The sequence below is a fragment of the Fistularia commersonii genome, chromosome 16 (genome assembly GCF_037954325.1).
Source record: "Fistularia commersonii isolate RoL2024-O1a breed Wild chromosome 16, RoL_Fcom_v1.0, whole genome shotgun sequence".
In the NCBI taxonomy this organism is placed as follows: domain Eukaryota; kingdom Metazoa; phylum Chordata; class Actinopteri; order Syngnathiformes; family Fistulariidae; genus Fistularia; species Fistularia commersonii.
The window spans coordinates 11,439,936-11,456,997 of NC_141299.1; the positions used below are offsets into that span (position 1 = coordinate 11,439,936).

At 42.3% G+C, this 17,062-nt stretch overlaps 1 protein-coding gene across 1 annotated transcript in view; it reads left to right on the top strand.

Annotated features, from left to right (window-relative positions):
- The first annotated feature begins 1,550 nt into the window (after window positions 1–1,550).
- The window catches only part of qsox1 (quiescin Q6 sulfhydryl oxidase 1), a 28,063-nt gene continuing 12,551 nt past the window's right edge, over window positions 1,551–17,062 (top strand). The window contains exons 1-8 of the mRNA XM_086161141.1: window positions 1,551–2,033; window positions 4,194–4,294; window positions 6,133–6,181; window positions 6,619–6,721; window positions 7,456–7,546; window positions 7,675–7,820; window positions 11,610–11,747; window positions 11,825–11,954. Of these exons, the coding sequence (XP_086017267.1) occupies window positions 1,751–2,033; window positions 4,194–4,294; window positions 6,133–6,181; window positions 6,619–6,721; window positions 7,456–7,546; window positions 7,675–7,820; window positions 11,610–11,747; window positions 11,825–11,954 (1,041 nt within the window). The 5' untranslated portion in view covers window positions 1,551–1,750. The remainder of the gene's footprint in view (window positions 2,034–4,193; window positions 4,295–6,132; window positions 6,182–6,618; window positions 6,722–7,455; window positions 7,547–7,674; window positions 7,821–11,609; window positions 11,748–11,824; window positions 11,955–17,062) is intronic.

The following is a 17,062-nucleotide window of genomic DNA, read 5'->3' on the forward strand; positions in this document are numbered from 1 at the left end:
TATATATATATATATATATATATGTGTGTGTGTATTGTATGTATGTATGTATCTATATATGACATCTAGATAACACCATGTTCCATAACACCATATGTGTGTGTGCGCTTGTTCGTATGTCTGTGGAGATTCTCAGCAATCCAGGCCATAGTTGATTCTTGTCGAAATCTTCTTGTCATAGCAACTGGACTTGATTTTCTTCCCTTGAAGATGTTTAACCTCTCATCTGAGAGGCTTCTACAGTTTGTATGCATACTACTTACTTCTTTTACCCTTCAGGGGTCGCCACAGCGAATCAACCTCCTCCATCTAACCATATTCTCTGTATCCGCTTCTCTCACACCAACTAACGTCATGTCCTCTTTCACTACATCCAAAATATCTTCTCTTTGCTCTCAGTCTAGTTTCCATAAATTCATTGCATGGCTCATCAACTTTATCCCTCTAGTTACAGCAGTTCTGCTCATCCCCCTTGTTCTTAAAAACAGGCACCATCACACTACTTCTCCATCACCCTCCTTCATGGCTATTTTGCTGATTGGCCCACGACACCTCCAGAGGGTTCAGCAGTGAATCCCGGCGTCCCAGGTTCAATCCCTAGATGCCATCAGCTCACTTGTAGGCCCAAGTTGGATCCTTTCTCTTCATCCACAGCCACGTGCTCCCCTTCTCAGCAGACCCGGAGAGGTCCTTGACAGCCCCTTTCCTCGTACTCCCATCTCCCTAAGTTGCCTAAATGTTGAAGTGGCTATGAGACCTCTGCAGCCTACTTCCACTGGACAAACCTTCACTTTCCAGCCCTGTTGCCAGGCTGGCTTGCCCCTCAGGCACAAATGGAGTTGGCTGCCAACAGGATGACTAGGGAAGAAGGGAGTTTCCAGAACTGCTGCAAGTGCTGGAATATATACACACATATACATATATATATACATATACAAAAATATACTATAAAAATATAAATATGTGTGTGTGTATGTGTGTGTCTATAAATATATATATCTATATATATATAGATATATATATACACAAGTATGTAAACAAGTATGTGTATCTATCTATCTATATATATATATATATATATATACACACACACATATATATGTATGTGTGTATATATATACATATACGTATATATGTGTGTGTGTGTATATATATACACACGTAAATATACACACACATATGTATACACGTATATGTATATATGTGTGTATATATATACATATATATACCACGTAACCATATATGTATATATACATATATGTATATATAAATATATAGATACACATACTTGTTTACATATTTGTGTATATAAATGTTTATGTATGACAGATAGGATCCTACATTTATATATGTAACCCAAATTTGTATTGTAATGAATCAGTTTTTTTCCACTACATTAATTGCAACGGAGGTTAATTATTTCACTCATTCTTCCATTCCGCAAAAAAAAGTAATAATAATAATATAATATTTACAAAACATGTCAATCTCGTCTGTTTAACGTGTCACGCCCCGGAGAGGATGAGAGGCCATGTTTCCGTCCGTCACATCCACGCCTCGGTGGGCGAGTCTGGTGAGGGCCGGGGGGGGCGACCGCCTCCGCGGGGAGGAGGACCTGAAAGCCCGCGGGTCGGGAGGGAGAGAAAGAGAGAGAGGGAGAAATACACAGAAGAAGAAAAAGTTGTCAAGTTCGACGCTGAAAGTCGAACGGCGTCCGTCGGCGGCAGCGGCTCGGACGGCGGGCGGGAAGATGGCGCGCCGCGGCGGCCGTGCCACGTCTCGCTGTAGCGCCCGGATCCCCGGAGCTCCGGCCGGGCTCTGGCTCTGGCTCCTCCCGCTGATGCTGCTGCCCTCCGCCGCGGAGGCCGGACTCTACACCGCTTCCGACCAGATCTCCCCGCTCACCCCGGAAAACGTGGGCTCGGTCCTGGGCAACTCCTCCACCGCTATCGTGGTGGAGTTCTACGCCTCCTGGTGCGGACACTGCATCGCCTTTTCGCCGGTTTACAAAAGCCTGGCGAGGGACATCGCAGGTGGGTCGAGGGGAACACCGGGGGAGCCTCTCGGAACCCCCCGGTCGTCGTCGTCTTCGGTCGGTTAGCGGCACCGTCGAGCCTTCCGCCTCCGCCGGCCGGAGCACGTAACCTCAAACCGTGTCTCAGCATACCGCCATGAGAGTGGGGCGCACACACACACACACACACACACACACGGGGTATTGGTGCCCGCTGCTTTCACTGACACATATGTGGGCCGTTTGTGCCAGCTGTTTTCTCTGACTCTCTCTCACACACACGCACACACACACTCGTGTGGCATGTGTATCCTCTGTTTCACTTTCCCTACACACACACACACCCATGGGGTGTTTGCCGCTTTCAGTTTTACACACACACACACACACACACACACACACACATATTAATGGGGTATTTGTGCCTATCACTTCCACAGACACACACACACACACACAATCATAGCATATTTGTGCCCACTGCTTTCACTTACACATACTTGGGGCATTTGTGCCAGGTGTTTTCACACACACACACACACACACACACACACACACTCATGTGGCATATGTACCCTCTGTTTCACATTAACACACACACACATGGGGTTCTTGCGGCTTTCACTTCCACAGAGAGACAAATGGAAACACACACACTCATGGCATATTCATGCCCACTGCTTTCACTTACAAATACGTGCGGCATTTGTGCCAGCTGTTTTCACACACACACACACACACACTCATGTGGCATGTGTGCCCTCTGTTTAATTCCCGCACACACGTCCATTGGGACGTGCAGCTTTCAGTTACACACACACACTCTAATGGGGTATTTGTGCCTTTCATTTCCACAGAATACACACAATCTAGTGGGGTATTTGTGCCTGCTGCTTCCACTTCCACACACACACACATACACACACACGCACACACACAGGCAGCTGTAGCCCTGGCATCAGGCACGGATGAGGAATTTTCAAGACACACACACACACAGTTGGAACATTCTTAAAAATAGACCTAAGCATCACGACTCCTCTGCCACCAATGTCCCAGGAAGAGTTAGCAATTACTTGCAGATTGACAAATAAAGGGGTAAACAGAGGACGGTGAAATACTAGACAGCTGCCATGCATTGTTCAGAACTAGGGTCAGATTTCTGCCTTTTTTTTGTTTTGTTTTGTTAAAAGTTACCTTTTAAAGTGTTAAAAATAAGCCCTCATTATTTCATGACTGCCATGTCGATTTTGTATTGTACGTTTGGAACGGATATTATTTTACAGCGGGTCAGAGGATATCAGTCGGAGGCCCCCGGGGCCTCGGCCGGCTCCGTGCGCTGGAGAATCTTCGCCAGCCTGGACAGACCTTAAAATCTTGCACGCCTCAAATGTCTTATTGCGCTGTATTCTACTCACTGTTCTATTGCAACGTTCACATTCATAGCTATCATCATATTTAAAACAATGTTTACACTTCCTCTCCAATCACATATCCCAATGCGCTGCGGACAACAAAGTAGGAATTTCACTTTATATGGAAACCCGTTTCTACACAGTACATGTGACAATAAACGCTTTGAATCTTGAATCTCCTACTGGGACTTAAATTAGCTGTTATTTTTGTGGACTTGGAAATATATAAATGTACATTTTATATAACTGAACTAGGATTGGGACCCAGATTTCTTTTCATATCATAATCGTGATACACAATTTAGCTGTTTCGCCGAGTCATTGATCGTTTCCTGGTAAACCCGGTTGCTTTTCCCTTTAATTCTAGTGTTTTTTTTAAAGTTTGTGTCCATATCCAGGCCAAATTTGTGCAAACTGTTGACTTTATAGAGTGATTTGAATTATATTTCCTTAGGTGTTCTATGGAGGCCTCGAGGAGGGCTTTTTATCACACTGGGATCGGATGTAGACGTCAAAAATCACGCTAAATCTAAGAACAAATAATCCGACTCGATAATCTGATGTATTTGTTGTTCATCACCGACAACTCCAGATGTCCCCATAAGGGCTCAAGCCAACTTTTGGAGGCCATAACTGAAGAGGAAAAACAGTACAGAGTCTGATAAGACAGTCTGGCAAAAAAATTGCCTATTTTTGTCATTCACTGTGAGGAAGTATAAAAACTTTTTTTCTGTTTACGACGTCGGTTTGGGTTTGTTTTTCAGAGTGGAAGCCAGCCGTGGACCTGGCAGCTATTGACTGTGCAGCCGAGGAGAACAGGAAGGTCTGCACCGGGTTAAGTATCCGAGGCTACCCCACTCTGAAGGTATCGCTCCCTTAACGGGATGTTTTCTCGATGTCCGTGGTTGCTGTGTTTACCATTTATGTCTTAGGGCTGCGGAGATCAAGCCACTTTGAAACCGGAAAACTATATCCTTAACTTGACCTAGACTTGAATTTCAAATATTAATTTCAATAACAGCAAACTAACTAACAGCAGTCGCAAAAATAGTCTCATGTTCTGTCAGCTAAATGTCAAAAATTGCACAATAGGCAACAAAAGGTTAAGATGACTCAAGCGTTTTTTTTTTGTCATTATGAAATTTTGTAGAAACCCACGGTTAGAGGCGTGCATTAAAAAAGAAAAGCACAAAAATGTTAAATAGACAGTATGTAGAATAAAACTTATAGCAGATTCAACCATATTATATCGATCATGTGGCTACAATAGTTGATTTCATTAATTGAGTATTTTATGAGATACAGTTATAAGGCATGGAGTCACACAGCAGAAAGTGGATAGTGCAAGAGAGGTAGAGTTATACATATTAAAAGTTAAAACAATAGCATAAGAAGAGAAGACAGACAAAAGTATCAGAAAGTATATACATATGTATATATATATATATATATATATATATATATATGTATATACACACACAGCAGGCATCAAGTTGAATATTCCTTTTGATTTTTGCATACAGTCCTATTGAAGAAGTATTTTTCATGATTTATTAATTGATTGAACTGATGTATCGTGATGTATCGCTCGCGCATCCACTGTCCCAGTTCTCACTTGTTTACCACTGACCTCGGTCACCTACTGAGCAGGATTTAAAATTTTGTGACAGCCAAACTAATTTCACCATAATGTCGGAAAGACGCTGCACAGCCGTCACATTTCAGTCGGAGACGTATGTCTGCCTGATATCAGACAGTAAACGGACCTCATGTAGGACTTTTACTGCTTGAGTGCCACTGAGTGCACTTTACACTGTTGGCTCAGTCAGTCATTCAGCAAACACACACAGCGGCTGCTGCCGTGCAGGGAACCGGGAACAATCGGGGATTCAGTATCCTCCTCGAAGACACGCAAATTCAGTCTCTTGGGAGAAAATAGGATTTGAACTAGCAACCTTTCTTGGTTCACTGAGCCAAGTCGCAAAACATGAAACCACCTCCTGTTTGGACGAGATTTCGGCATTCAGAAAATATTTTGATGACTTAAAAAACAACATTGTTGTCCTAATATTGACATTTGAACTCAAATGCGATTACAAATCAACTTCCAAACAACAGTTGTTAACAAACAGATCTGACATTTTTGTTTTTGTTAAAAAAAAAAAAAAGACATTTTAACAGGGATTTAAAATGGGTGCCACAAGTTGCAGAGGATCAGCAGAACAGAGGAACTGGGTTGTTGTGTGATATTTTCTCTTTTGACAGTCAAATGACGGAACAAAAAACAGATTATTTTTAATTTATTTTTCATGCAAATCAATAATGTTGCCTGATCATCAGTTGCAGTACAGCCAAATTTTATATATTTATATTATTGGTTTACTTATTACTCAGCAGCCGAGAATGTTGAAATCTCAATTCCGGACCTGTTTGTTCTAAGTGTCATCCATTGAAGGGCAGCGAAACAAGGACCCCTTTCTTGTTGAACTCACAATAGTGCTTTAACATCTGCAACGCATTTCATCCAGAGGGGATTTCGGGGTCAAAGCGGGCAGAGGGGAAGGCTGCCCCCCCTCACCCCTCTCTCTCCCCCAACCAAACATTACACAACGTGGGCTTTGCTTCCCTCATGGTCGTGTGAGCCCCGTCTGAGCCCGTGTAACCCAAATCCTCGCTCTCCGTCTCTCTTTCCCCCCCCCGCAGTTCTTCCACGCTTACTCCAAGGCTGATTCTACCGGACTGGATCTGAGAGGTATTTCTATTCAAACAGAGGGAGCTCACGCTACTTGAAGTGAATGAGTCTGTGTTTTCTTTGTTCACACGCTACTTTTGCTTTTTTTTTTTTTTTTTCTCACCTACATTTATTGTTCAAATAAAGAAACGCAAACACGTTTTTGTTGTAATACAAATCCAGATTAATTATTAAAACGTACTGTGGCTTCTTCGGGAATGAGAATGGGAGTCGATAGCAGATACCTCTTCATGTAAAACCCCTGTACAACTTTCGTACATTGACCGAGTCTTTTCTCAGGCTTCATTTCTGAATGAGGTCAACTTCATTGAGTAAATGTGAATGACGATGAAGATGATTGTTATTAAGCACACTCGGGGTGTCAGAGCTGGAAGATGATCCCACTTGACAACCAACAGCTGGCCAAAACTATTCGCTCCACCGTCTCTGACCCCCAGGGTTTCCCCGTGATGTCCGAGGCCTCCGACGCCTAATTATCGATCAAATGGAGAAACACCAGGAGCCGTGGCCTCCTGCTTGCCCACCTCTGGAGCCCACAAGGTACACATACACACACATACTGCTCCATCGTTTTAGAGAACACCTTGACTTCCATTGATTTTTTTATTTTTTTATTATTATTTGTTTTTGCCATCATGGCTGAAAATCTATTCCGCTCGGGAATCCTCATACGGAACTGACAGGGTGGGATGTGCAGTCCATGAGTATGCAAGTACAGGATACTCCTGTGGTATTTGCATCCCATAATACAATGCAAAAGTGATGAATCCATAATACCACACAGGTTTTAAATCAGCCTGCTGTCATGCGCTCTTTTTTTTGTCACGCCTTGAAATTGTGTTTGAGAAATGTGGCAGAGGTGACTTGCTTCTTATTCATCTGCATTGTGCATTAGATTGTCACGATTCTTTCTTAAAACATGAAAAGTGTCTTCATTGTTTATGTATTAATTATTGAATACATACTACAGGATTACTATGTCAAGACATGCTTTTGTCTTGAAAGTGCAGTGTTTCTTGAGCGCAAAATGTCAGATGCCCACTATGAAGACGTCAGATTTGCGGGGCTGATTATTAGCTTTCCATCAGAACAAGGAGTCTGTTTCTTTACTCAGCTGGTCGCTAATGTTAGTTTGTTTGTTTGTTTGTTCTGCTTTACAAAGCAACGGAAATGCTCACATTGAAACTTGCAAAATGAAGTAATCCCTGTTTGATTTTCTGCCTGTGGAAAAAAAACATTTTGGTGCCTTGACTTCTGACAACTCCTCTCCCCAGCCAAGCAGAACTAAACAGCTTCTTTGAAAACAACAATGTCCAGCACCTGGCCCTGATCTTTGAGGAGCCCAAATCTTACATCGGCCGCGAGGTAAAAGCGAAAACAAGTTAACTTCTGTTACCTTGAATATGTTTACGATCTCCCTGACACAATGTGTAATGTCAGCGCACCACATTAAGACGGAAATCTTCACGTTTTTGTGTTCCTTTGTGTGTCAGGTTACCCTCGACCTGCTGCAATTTGAGAATATTGCAGTGCGGCGGGTGCTGAGCACGGAGGAGGACTTGGTAAACAAACTGGGAGTGACTGACTTCCCATCCTGCTACCTTTATTACCCTACGGGCAACTTCATTCGGCTCCAAGTGTGAGTGTTTCAGTTTATTTAAGGCCTCACTCTTTCTTTATATTTTTATCCTCTTTAGAAAAAAAGTTTGAATTTTACACTCTTTGTTGTTTGTCAAGCAAATGCACTTGAAATAGTGATACATTGGGCAATATTCTGTTACTTATTGACTGTGACGCGCCCCTCACACACACACACACACACACACACACACACACCCACCCACACATGGGTGACACAAATGAGCTTGAAAACTTTTCTCGATTCACAAACTACAGTCTTTTATTCAGGAAAAAAGGTCAGCTCCTTGTGTGTGTGTGTGTGTGTGAGTGTGTTTGTGTGTGTGTGTTTGTGTGTGTGTGATAAAACACATTGTGGGAGTCTGATGAACTGATTTGCACCATATTGTGAGGTCCTTTCCAATTTGCTGCCCCTCCTTTGTTTTGTTTTTTTTTCCAATAGCTAAAACACAGTTTTTGCAAACTAAGCTGGTTAAATCAAAATAATACACAAAACCACACAGCCAAACTGCAAAATACCTCTTATGTCCTGCAAAATGAAGCACTGCAACCAAAACTAAATATAGCATTGTCAAATCAAACTAGTGGTCTAAATGGCATAGACTTCATTTATGTCAGCAGACTTTTGTCTAACCAACTACACACTGTTTGGTAAAATGAAAAGCACTCCCATCTTTAGTATGCTTTGCCATAATACTAAAATAGGTGAAATTGTAGAGATTTTTTCAGGTTGTTCACATGCTCAGAATATATGCAGAAAGACGCATGTTGTTGAAACATTTGTTTACTTATTTTCACCAAACAAGTTACTGGAACATATCATCGTATTTGGCCAGGTTTCACATATCTTGGCCAAATAGTTCATGTCGTGTCATTTTGAATGTCAGTGTTTTGAAATGGCAAACATGGTTTTATGTCTGCTTGTTGTGTCTTATGCAGAGAATCGTGTTCAGCGTATTTATTTAAAAAGTGCGATTCTGAATTTCAAAATGTGTTAAAAGTTTTGGTGACTTGAGAAGAGGGTTCGCTTTATGTTTGCTCACTTTAAATTTTTGGGCTTTGCATGTCATATTACTGTGTTAACAATTGGGGAAAAAAAAACTGGAACATCTATGTTTAAAAAGCAACCAAAGTTGTGATTGTTTAAATTAATATCTGAAAGCTTTTGACTTCATGAGGCCAAGTTGTTCTTGTAGAGGGTGTTGTGTGTTTACACACCACTGTGTTGTAACAGTGAAAGCACCCACCTCTTTATTTGCATGTCCGGGTCACATAATCTACCTGCTCTCTCCACCTACACAGGTGGCGCTGAACACTGCTTGTGGAAGTTTCCCAGCTGACGCTTGCATTTGTTTGCGCAAATACAAAAAGTACAAAAAGTGCAAAAAAAAAATGATTTCGGCATCATGTGCACTTTTTTTAACCAGCAGAAACAAAGCAGCCATTATCCTAGAGGAAAATCACAGAGATTCTTATCAGTTAGCGATGAGAAAATTTCTATTACAAGTCTTCGGCATCATGGTTAACAAACAAAATCTGTTTTTTGGACAAAGGTGCCCTAGATAATCTTCATAATATAAAACTATAGCAGGTAAATTTGCATTGACCTTTTCCAAATCCGAACCAAAATACCCACATAGCCCCAAAGAAGAAGTTTAGCTATTCCTCATTGTTCCGCTAAGACAGCCGATTAATTTCATTATGGTTTTATCAGATGTGATCAGATGCGTCTTCAAACCTGATCAGATTCATCTGCACATTGCCACATTCATTTTTATTCATACCACCCAAGCCATTGAACATGCTTAAAAGCAAGTTTAGTCTTGGTATACAAAATAGTGATCTGCGTAGTTTTAACTAATATTTTGTGTGTTGGGATTTAGTAGATTTTTTTTTTTTTTTTGATTTGTACCTGACAATATTTTCTGAATTTTGTTAAACACCACAACTGCTAATCTGACAATAATTTCCATTAACCTTGATCTGTAATACACAAACAGCCTCACAAGTTTATTCCCTTTCGGATCCTATTACTTAGCACACAACAACTCTAGCTTTCCGCTGAAAAGCCTCAACGCATGCTCATTTTCCAAACCCCATTCATTTGAATACTTTTAAACATCTGGCCTCTTAATGGGATCAGAGCATCAAAATCGCTCCCATTATTCACTATCATAAAGCGGTGCTGATCATTCCTCGCCCTGCAAATTCATCTGCTGTTTCTGCCTCTTTGTTTGGCTCCTTCAATAACTTGGCATGCAAAGAGGACTCTTTTTAGTTGACAAATGCAAAAAGGAAATGATTTATTGCTGATTTATTTATTCACCCTCCATCTCTCCCCTTCCGGCCCCTCTCATCTCCATCACTGTACAGAGGGGAGGTTTTTTAATTTCTTGCATGAAAACAATGCCATTGCTTTTCTGGCTTCACCTGCCAAATAAGCCCCAGCCATACACGGCAACAGATGGCCTCCCATCATTTCTGAATGTCTGATTGATCCTGGGAGAACAGTGTGTGTGTGTGTGTGTGTGCGCGTGCGAGAATGTGCGGGAGCGTCTCCAATCCGTCATGCATGTAATGTGTAGTGGTCCCAGGTGAATGCATTCTCTCCCAGCCCACTCTGACGCATGCCTGCCTGCCCCAGGGATCGCTGGATGAATGGCTCTCCACCCACATCTGTACACTCCCACCAGACACGCAGGTGTAATTGAGTCCCAGGCTGGTGTGAGTGAGCGTGGGCCCAGAGTATCCATCCTCCTTATTACCATCCGGCTCCAGTTTACGATGCTCTTTCTTGCGCACTATCTCCCCCCACCCGTCCCTGATGAGGTTGGAAAGTAAATGAGAAGAGGATATGAGCGTGTAGGAAGCGGGGAAGGGGAGGGGGGGGAAAGCCATGTTAATGGCTATGGTTGCAATTCCAGCATTATCAGACGGCTAAATGATCAATGATACGTTCTCGGTTCCACGCAATGCTAACGCCATCTTCTCAGGATCTGAAATGCTTTCCATTAGGTGTGGACTGTATCCGCAAAAAAAAAAAAAAAATATGTTTTTAAAGACTCGAAAACTAAAAGAACAAAAAGTATGTTTGTTTGTTTTTTTTTCGGCTCAATGCTGAGCTCATAATAAAAAACATGCACATGTGGAAAAAAAAAAAAAAAACAAACTGCGTGGAAACCTGAATGGTGCACCGCATTGGTAAACACATTTGCCAATGTCCAGTACGCGATGGGTCCGCCACAACAGTTTGAAACGCGAATGCTCCCAATTGAAACTCTGCAGCGTTTTCAAGGTCAGGTCCATCAAATACTGTACAATGATTGGTTCTGGCTCATTCTGTGTCAAAATACAATCCAGGGTTCGGGGGCCGGGATGAGGTCAGAGCAAATCCTCCCTCCTCATATTGTGTCAAGGCCGTTATCGTGTTTAAACAGGAGGCCTCTGCACAAATGTGTTGACAGAACGCTGTAGCAGTACACACAGATTAGAATAGAATTCCCTGAAATCAGTTTAAGGTTCCACGAATATATGTATGTAAATGCAGTCAGTATTTGGTCGTATTTCCACATGCATTTCAACGTACTTGCAATATTGATACGCCTCAACTTTGCAGGTTTTCGAGGTTATAACTCTCCCACTTCAGCTTTGTGGTAAGACCTCAAAGTCGAAAAATGGGTTGAAGCGTTTGGTTTTGTTTTTTATTTCCCTGTTTTATTTCACTCACTTGTCAAATACCGGAACTGTTTCTCCCATATCTTAATAGGTGAACTGTACCTCTCTCCCACAGCAATATTGAGGCTCGTACTTTCTACTCTTACGCCCTCCAGAGGCTTCCAGGGGTGGTGCGATCCGGAAAGCCTCCACCGATCATAGAGGATATTGTAGATCACAACAGCACACAGCAGCTCTGGAGACCATTCAACAGGTCAGAAAACTAGCTCTCTTTTCCTGAAACCCGTTCTTATTCACTTATTCAAAGTGTGTGTGTGTGTGTGTGTTCAGGTCAAGGGTGTACATGGCGGACCTGGAATCCACACTGCACTACTCCCTGCGTGTGGAACTGGCAGCTCATCCCATCATCAAAGGAGAAGCCCTGTCTTCGCTCAAGAAGTATATCAGCGTCTTAGCGAAGGTAAACTTGAGTCAGCACACACACACGTACACACACACACACTCCTATATAGTGCATGCACGCACACTGTGAACAGGCAACAAATACACAGCTGATTGCTCACGCTATTCATTGTCAATTTTTAATTTTGAAAGCCGTTGCAAATGACCCGCATTTTCATATTGATATTATTAATATTACATTTGAAAAATCTGATGGCACAAGTAAATAACCTACTCAGTTTTACATTCACCATTCAAATTAAGTCATTTTCTGTTTTGCCAATCAATGGTCGATTCTTTTTTTTAGCAAGAGCTTTTAGGGGCATAGAGTAGCTTTTGCACCTATCTTTGGGAATTATTTTGAAAAAATATAAGCATTGCCTTTTTTTATTTCCACCTTTCTCACCTGCAGCACAGCATTTGTAGTTACAGAGTATGGCCACTAGATGGAGAGTGAGACAGTGAAATGTTCCAAGATTCCAGCTTTCTGCTTGTTTTGCGGATTTGAACTTTTGATTTGCCCTTCCACGAAACATTTTTATTTTTTTTTAAGCGATCATCGCATTCTTCTTCAAATCTGCCCAATTAATTGTTCCCCTAAAACGCAGTTTTGTCTCACATTTCAATCTGAAAGTGAGTGCCATCTTGCAGAGGGGGGGGGGGGGGGGGGGGGTAAAGACTCTCCGGGGTATTGTTGACCCTCTTGATTTTGGCTCCCAGGGGTGTATTGAAGCGTGGCTGCAACCCACCCGCCGCCCATAGGCTAAATACAAACAGGCCGATCAGAAACCACCCTCCCAGGGAATACCCCCGCCCACCCTCCGGCCCCCTCTTCCTGTATTCGACTCCATGCAGGCAATACTTGGGAGATACTTGTATTTGTGCCAGTGCCCTACAAAATCTCACTTTTTGGCCGTTATTCTCCTTCCTTTCACTCCTTTTCTTCTCTTCCATTTGCATCTCTTTTTTTTCCCCCCTATTTTCACTTCTCCACTCTTTCAGAAATAACACTTTCTCAAAGACAGCCGGACTTTGAATCCTTTCCCAGCTTTCTGTCCTCGCCTTGATATCGCCAACTTGATTATCGGAGCCTTTTGTGAACCCCGCAAGACAAATGTTATTTATTTCTTTTATTATTCCTGTTCCAATCACACGCTCAACCTCTATACCCCGGTCCTCATCGAAGTGTGCCAGCCAGCCAAACATGTTGTGATGATGAGGCCTGACCCGCTAGCCCCATCCCTATTGGCTCTGCACCAGGCCGTCTCACTGCCCTAGTCTGCCACCAATCTCTCTGATTATATCTCACTCTCTAGGGAGGCGTTGTAGCAATCTACCATGAGCGAGTGAGTGTGTGTGTGTGTGTGTGTAGGGGGGTGGTGAGGGGAGGCAGAGCTTTGAGGCTCCCCATTAGCTCTAGTTTGTTTAGTCAATAGCGGCAGGTCCCAGTGGTGTTTTTATCCTGCCCCTCGACCAGAATGGATGAGGCGCACAGCAGGGCTTTTGTACGACCCAGAGGTCTGTCATTGTTGCAGCTGACCGAGTCTTGTGACTCTCCTCAATGACTTCCGACTGAGAACGCTCTCCGGCCAAGAGCATCCTTTCAGCCGGTCTGCTTTTTTTTTTTTTTTTTTTTTGCGCATTTAAATGGAAGAAAAAGGAAATGTGTTTGGAATGCGGTTTTTAAAACAAAACAAAAAAACCAAACAAAGAAAGAAATCTGAAGATTTTGGTGAGAGAATCAGTGTCTGTTACCAAGCTCGTGATGCTTCCTGGAAAATCTCGAAATGACAGTTTCGTGATGTGAAAATGTAACAAAAATTAAACATACTTTTTTTTTTGTGTGTGAATGGATTACTTAATAGATTGGTGAATAGAATATTGTAAAAAGGAAGGAAAGATGTCAAACAGGGTTTGGCAGCAACTAATGTGACCTCCTCAAATGTCCCTAACTAAAAACATTGGCAGGTTAGAAGGGTAAAGGGAAAAAGAAGCAACAATATTGATTAATAGAATCTGGAAATTTTTGACTTTTAGCTCAAAAAGCTATTAACAGTCACGAAATAATAGTCATGAACTGATGCGAGTCTAGTTCTGGAATAATGCTAAAATTAAATAATATTTAGGTTTGTTAGGTCGTTAATCAAATGGTAACCTCAATTTATTGCTAACACGGAAAATGGTTAGTCTTCTTACGCTCAGAAACCTGACTATTTTTCTGTTTTTGTCATCATTCGTAAAAGATATCAGTAACAAAATCGTTATTTTGTTTCAATCAGTTTAATCAATATTCTATTGATTTACAAATGATAGATAGGTGACCACCTGTCAGCACTTCCATAGGACTAAATATATTCGTATTTGGTTACAATCCCTGCCCGTTGTAACAGCTCGACTATTTCTGAAAATATCGTGTCAAAAATTTTGAGAATAATTTCCTTGAATAGTGGGCTCCCTCGGTCACGTCTCATTTTCATAGGCTGTGATTGAGCAGTTAATCGAATTAGTTGAAATTCTTTCCCCGTTTTGTAATTTGCCACTATATGCAAAACAGAATGTAAGAAAAAAGTGACACCTGAACTCCATGCATTAGTCATGCAATCAGATTAAAAGTGACTCGGGCCGTCATGGCAACGGCTGCGGGTGACATCATCTCACGACCATGACACGTTCTGCGGTCACGTTTTCCAAACAATTGTAGGGCAGCGGTGTGTGTGTATGTGTGTGTTTTGCATGGCTGATATTGTGTCACAGTGGGAGTGTGAACCCCAGCGCATCTTAATCTAAGACCTCAAAGTGTTTGTCATTGTTTATTTGTTCTCTGCGCGCCCTCCTCGTCCTCCATCCCAGAATTGTGATTTATTTTCATTTTATTTTTTTTACGTGTTGTTACACACAGGCACGCCATTATTGCATCTGCATGCCAACATTGGTATTTTCTCCCTGTTTTTGCACACAGCCATAATATTACTAGATTTACTGTCTTGTCAAGCTGAAGCCGGATTTATGAATCCTTTCTACATGTATATGAGGATTAAAAAAAAATGTTGGGGGATCTTAGGGAGCATCAGAGCATTTAAGCGCTGGTTTTTAAGGATTACACCTCAAACCTGTTTTTCTTGAAAGAGGCTCTTCACCCTGGAGGGGCAAAGAAATAAAAGCGAGCTTTAGCGTAAAGAGATACAGGCTTTTCTCATTCTATTTAAGACCCAGTGCTCACATAGACCACTATTATGTACGGCGGAAGATTGCTCTTTTGTTTTGTTGTTAATTGAGCATGTGAATTTTCAGATGAGCAGCTCCCATCACACGGCTTGTTTTGTTTTGTTCTCGTCAGTGCAGTGACAAACTTGCGTTTTGTTCGTCAGCATGTTTTTGAGGTGGCGTGAACGCGCAGCCCTCTCCTCCACCGTCCCAAAGCAGATTCAGTCTGCATTATTCTAGCTATCACCGGGATCTTTGCTCGCTTTCCCCCCCTCCTCAATGTCAGCCTGGTTTATCTCAGTCAACACATGCCACCCCTCTCGGGACCCCCACCACAGGGTGCAGATTCCCCTCAAAAAACTTCGTATGTGAATTTGGTCACGGAGGGGATGGAGGGAAGTGTCATGGTTCAACCAGGCGATGAGGCGAGACACAGGGTTAGGATAGGAAAGTGTGTGTGTGCGTGCGTCTTTTCTTTCAGACACAGATGCAGAGATTGCCAAAGGCGGTCTGCAGTTCAATACAATTAATGATCACAGTAGATCCCGAATTCAAATCAAATATCCAATCGTTATTTCAAGGGCAATTCTTTTTATTAAAATGTTGACCAGTGTCTCCTCACAGCATACTCTTTGAGATGCCGAGCTACAAACGAATCCCTGGTTTTCCCCTTTCCAGTATTTAACACAGTCGGCATTCAATAGGAAGGGGATGTTGTTGTCTAAAATGTGTTGGATGTGCTGAATCGGGATGAACGCAATGTTCATTTTCTTTTACTTGACTCAACCTTCTATGTCTGCCGCTGCGTCTGGCAAAGGTTTAATCTTCATTATCAAAACGACCGTTTCAACACAACTAATCGCCAGATCGATTGACGGCACTATTAAAAATTGCGAGGGGTTCAGACTTGAAAGGGAAAGTGAGAGCGGGGAGGCGGAGGGGGTGTAAAAAGAAGACAAGGTTGAACGGGATGAAGAAGCGGCTCGGGAGACCCGGTGAGCGGTGTCGCTTTAGTGATGTCGGGCTAAGCCCATTACTGGCAAACACCTGCGTTTTCTGCCCTGGTTAAATTCATATGGCTGTTTAATGAGCTTTTCCGACTGGTTGGCATGCAGACCCCAGATCCAGACCTAAACCTATTATATCACTTCCCGAGCAGCGGACATCAGGGGCCCGTATGCCCTTTCCGCAGCCCTCTGCTCTGTCCCTGTGTTCACGCAGGTAAACACACACATACCACTTTATTAGGTACACTCAGATGAAGCTCCTGCACAATTCCTCGTTTTTTATCATTCCCGTTTCAAATCTTTTATCCTGGAGTTTGCTTGCTTTTTCGTCTCTGAGAGGAGCCGGCTCTTCCCGAGAGCTGATATCATATTTTGTCTTCATTTTTGTGACACAGCTGAGATTTGAAGTGTATATACACATCAGAGTTTTTGACAGATTTTTCATCCGCATTTCTGTATTGGAGTAACAAACTATAAGCAGCATTAGACTTTAACATTTATATAACATTTGATTTGTTGTTCTCCATCTCTTTCCATTCATTGATTTTTTTTTTTTTTTGATCACAATTATAAAAGGCAGCTGGGCTCCACATCAAGGTATTCTTACTCTACGTTCATAACATCGGTGTCATTCAGATTCTAGGAAACCTGATTTTTTTAATTTTTTTTTTTTTTTTTATTCAGATTTATTCAAATGCAGAGGCCACAGACAGCTTGGGTCCCTGAGGTTTAAGCAAATGACTGGCGGCCCCGGGTGCGACTCAGATCCTGTTAAAAGGTGATGAATAGAGGGCCGAGTATGAGGCTGTCAGTGTTTGCAGGTGTGTTTAGCGGGACAGATGGTGGAAGCCAAACAAAAAGACCCGGTGGTGCAAATCATCAAACAGGCCCACATTTCAGAGGATGCTCTCTCCTA